The sequence below is a fragment of the Mus caroli genome, chromosome 4 (assembly GCF_900094665.2).
Source record: "Mus caroli chromosome 4, CAROLI_EIJ_v1.1, whole genome shotgun sequence".
Classification (NCBI taxonomy): domain Eukaryota; kingdom Metazoa; phylum Chordata; class Mammalia; order Rodentia; family Muridae; genus Mus; species Mus caroli.
The window spans coordinates 7,638,461-7,643,008 of record NC_034573.1 but is presented as its reverse complement, the minus strand read 5'-3'; the positions used below and the strand labels follow the sequence as shown (position 1 = coordinate 7,643,008).

The following is a 4,548-nucleotide window of genomic DNA, read 5'->3' as shown; positions in this document are numbered from 1 at the left end:
GTGTGTTTGTGTGTGTGTTTGTGTGTGTGTGTGTGCGTGTGTGTGTGCGTGTGTTTGTGTGTATGTGGTGTGTGTGTGTTTATGTGTGTGTGTGTTGTGTGTGTGTTTGTGTGTGTGTGTGTTGTGTGTGTGTTTGTGTGTGTGTGTGTTGTGTGTGTGTTTGTGTGTGTGTTGTGTGTGTGTGTGTGTGTATGTGTGTGTGTGTGTGTGTAGGTCAGAACACAATAGGTAGAAGTTGGTTCTCTCCTTCTACCATGAAGATACGAGGATCAAAGGCAGGTCATCGGATTTGGCAGCAAAAACCTTTACCACCTCGCTAGCCCAGCAAAGCCATGTTAATGTTCTCATTAATTGTCCCTACCCTGTTGAGGTTCTCAGATGCTATAGTCATCTGATATATTCTCTTGCTTCTGTCCTAGGCCCATTTACCAACCATAAAAGCTGAGGACTCTGAGGAAGATGGTAAACAACTCTCTTCAGGACCAATCATAGAATTATTTCAGAACTGTGATGTTGCTACTGTTATGAAATGTAATATAAATATCAGATATGTGACCCCGAAAGGAGTCATGGCCTACAGGTTGAGAACCTCTCATCTAAAGTCTGGAATCAGAAAAGGTTAAAACTATAAATAAAAATTGTTTTAAATTATCTTCATAATTTTTACTGCAAATAGTATGTAGCATATAAATATAGGCATTATACTCCCATACAACTTAAAAATATGCTTATACCTCGATTATTCATTCCATCTTGGTGAAACATTCTAAGTAATAAAACATAAAATTAGAAAGAATATCTCAAAAAACATAAACTGAAGTAAAAATTGCTACAAACTAAAAATATAAATAAATTTAGAGGATCAAAAAGATTATAAAACATAAACTACTATCTAGTTTTTGAGACATAAAAATTTTTGAAAGGGGGCTGGAGAGATGGCTCAGTGGTTAAGAGCATCGACTGCTTTTCCAGAATTCCTGAATTCAATTCCCAGCAACCACATGATGGCTCACAACCATCTATAATGGGATCTAATGCCCTCTTCTGAAGTGTCTGAAGACAGCTACAGTGTACTCACATAAATAAAATAAATAAAATTTTTAAAAATCATTCTAAGTTGTAAAGTTAGAAAATATTAAAATAGATATTTTTAAAAATATATAACGTGAGGGAAATTTTCCTAGTAGAGTGTCTAATCAAGTTAATAGTAATATTTGTATAAAAATATAATCAAATAGATTTTAAAACTTCTGGGGATAATTAGGATTTGAGATTATCTCAGCTAAATTAATACATAGCTGAGATAAATACATAAATTTATTAAATGAATGAGCTAGCAAAAAATATCAATGTAGATACTAATATAAGTGGCATTTTTTTATATTCTTCCTTTTTAAAACCTAATAAACAGTGCTATTTCAACAACAGGTCTAGAAATATACAAATCAGCTAGCTCATTTCTACCAGAGAAATGTTGGTGTGTCAAAAACTTGTGTGTGTGTGTGTATGTGTGTGTGTGTCACAGAGAGAAGCAGAGAAGCAGAGAGATATGTGTTGATCAAAATTAAGCAGGTACCTACTTATGTGTTCTTCTGTATTCACTGTATATTTTAAATATGTCAACTAAAATCACAGTATCTATGTATCATTTCCAAATTATAAAAATCTAAATTTAATACCCAAAAGGTATAGTTTTATACCAGTAAAACAAAAGCCATTTTTCTTCAGGTTATTTTTGAAAAGGGCAAAATTCAAATCAAGTAGTCCAGTGTCAAACGCTTTTACTGTGGTGATTACCCATCCAATAGATTACCCAATAGAATCTCATTGCCATCACAGTGAAAATTTCTCGCAGTGGTCGAAAGAATTAACCCCCTGCACAGCCATGTCCTGAATTCCCAGATGCAGTGCTTTTTTTTTTTTTTTTTTAAATCTATGCTATCACGTAAAAATAAGCAGTATAGGGTAAAACACTAAAAAATATTTTTTAATGTTACCAAACAACAGACAGTTTCAGCTAAAATGTTTTCTCCCCTAACTTCAAAAAGTTCCACAGGTAATCAGCAATTTTGCCTATATAATGCCTCTCCTAGAGCAACAAAGCACACTGAATCTTTGTTTGAAAGGGCCTTCAACTAACAAAGAGTTTGCAGTTTGTGTAAAGTACCTAAGTGAGTCAGTAGAAAAGAAAGGAGCTGCCATTTTTATCCTATGTCAAGAATTAAATTTAAATTGATCACAGGTAACAGCTTTTAAAATTGTTAGGCAAACAATCACACCTAACCCAAACTGCTCTCAATCCCACTTCAGCTGCCCTCAGTAGATCTGAGTCTTACAACTTAGAGAGCGCAGTGTGAGGAAGTTACCCTTCCCTAGGACCCAGTATCAGAGTGAAAGCAGTTACACTTTACTCTGTTATGTAACTGGAGCCTCTAATTAGGTAGTTAGCTCCCTTCGTTAATGTTTCTATCTATCAACTTCAGATACACTAGAGAAACAAAGCAGTCTACACATACAACCAATCATGCTATCTATCAATGAGTTTAATTTTAAGTTTTGTTACTTTAGTGCATATTCAGGAAATATACACAGTAATAATTCATAAAAAACAAAGTTCCCATTTGCTCCCAAAACTACTAACTTCATATAAATTTTATGTAAAAAAATTTTTTAAAAATTTCAATGACATGTAAACTTTAAAAAGAATAATTTCTCACAGAAGCAAGTAATCTAATTTTAAGGCTTACAAGTTTATGAAATATAATCAAAGTATATAATAAATGTGTAGAAATGTCATAATAAAACCCATTATTTTATACACTCTATGCTATGAAGGCTTTAGAGTTCACTTAGTGATGTCACAAGCTTCATCCCATTAATTCTGCCTTAACCTTTACTTGTAGAAACGACAGGATGGGAGGGAAAGTAGCTGCAATCTATCCTAACAGAGAACTCCTCAGAGCTTTACTTTTTTTTTTTTTTTTTTTTAAAAGAAAGCAAAACAAAGACACTGTTCACGGCTCCCCTTGTGGGGACGCTCGCTATGCACATGTCTAGCACAGCTAAGCCAGAGCCCAAGAGATAGGAGGCGCCATAATTCCCACAACAAAATAAAATAAAGCTTACCTTTGTATGTGGTTCCTGTCTCTTATGAGGCAAAAGCTGGCAATCTGGGGAATCATCTCCATAACTTTCTTGGTTGGCTCGGAGACATTGCTTTTAAACTCTGACTGGGCCTCCCTTTGCTGCAATAGCTCCTGTTTGGCATATTCTTTGAGCCTTTTGTAAAGGCTGCGTAGGCCCTGAGCTGTGCGAGGAGGGCGGTCTACTCCAATCGCATTATAGTTAACTGCTATGACATCCCAACATCTATTCTTTTCCACTATTACTGAATTTTTATTAGTGTGCTCTTCGAGAATTTTCACATATGGCTTCACAAGGTTTAGCAAATCAAGCTTTTCAGATAAGGTAAAATTGGAAGATCTAGCCTTTCCTACCATTGTTCTCTTGGAATTAAGTAGGCCGTTTCTGAAACCACCATGCAGCCTTCAGCTCTGCTCAGCTCTTTTCACAAACAGAAAGATCAGGCTTAACTAGGCTAGCCTCATTTAGGCCCACGCCTACAGGGGAGGGCTTATTAAAATTCCTCCAGCTTAAGCTGACTTACGCAGGTTCAGGAAAGCCGCTTAAGCCAAGCCTGACCTACATAAAGCTAGCTTCTCGCAGAAGACAGGAAAGCACAAGCAAAACACACTTGTGTATACAGGGAGCAGCTCCAGATAGGATTTAATGCACAAAGGTCTGGAGATAAGCAGGAACCACAGCTTAAAATGAGCTAATTTAGTGAGAATATCACATTTCCACACATGTATGCTGGCAGAGGGGCTGAAACAGCACTGCAGAGTCACTTTAATAAAAACAAAAGAGGAACTGTTCTGTGTTATTTGTTTACAAATCTAGTAGACCGAAAAACACAAGACAGCAGGGGTGAACGTAGCGATTCCTGACAAAGCTCTAATCACTGTCTCTGAGCTGGGTGCTCTCCCTTACAGAATCTGCATACTGCTGGTCCTGCTGTCAATCAGAATTGCATAGCCTCTAGCTAGTTAGGTTACACCAGCTCAGACTGCAGGAAAGCTAAGCTTCATCTCCAGCGGATAGTATCCTCTGCATCATTTTGTTATTCAAGGACAAAGTTTTACTGAATACTAGACATAAAAACCAGATAAAAATATTCGTTATTACTCTACCTGTATCGTACCTAAATATACTATCCTGCTTTATCATGTGTAAAAATTAATGGTGAGAAATGGCATGATCATGTACAAACAAAATCGTGTTTCTATTAAAGCAATATGTTTTGTTTATCTTAATCACACCAGTTAATCTAGCTATGAGTTTTCCTGTTTAATGCTAGTCTGAACCACGAGATCATCATGAAAACAAAGCAGAGCCGGGCGTGGTGGCGCACGCCTTTGATCCCAGCACTCGGGAGGCAGAGGCAGGCGGATTTCTGAGTTCGAGGCCAGCCTGGTCTACAAAGTGAGT

The 4,548-nt window shown here is 36.7% G+C and overlaps 2 protein-coding genes across 3 annotated transcripts in view; both read right to left on the bottom strand.

Annotated features, from left to right (window-relative positions):
- Fsbp (fibrinogen silencer binding protein) overlaps positions 1–3,582 on the bottom strand; it is an 8,427-nt gene extending 4,845 nt beyond the window's left edge. Inside the window, exon 1 of the mRNA XM_021159885.2 lies at positions 3,127–3,582. Coding sequence (XP_021015544.1) covers positions 3,127–3,500 — 374 coding nt within the window. The 5' untranslated portion in view covers positions 3,501–3,582. The remainder of the gene's footprint in view (positions 1–3,126) is intronic.
- Rad54b (RAD54 homolog B) overlaps positions 1–4,548 on the bottom strand; it is a 69,952-nt gene that overhangs the window by 34,769 nt on the left and 30,635 nt on the right. The gene's annotated exons all lie outside the window — the stretch shown is intronic.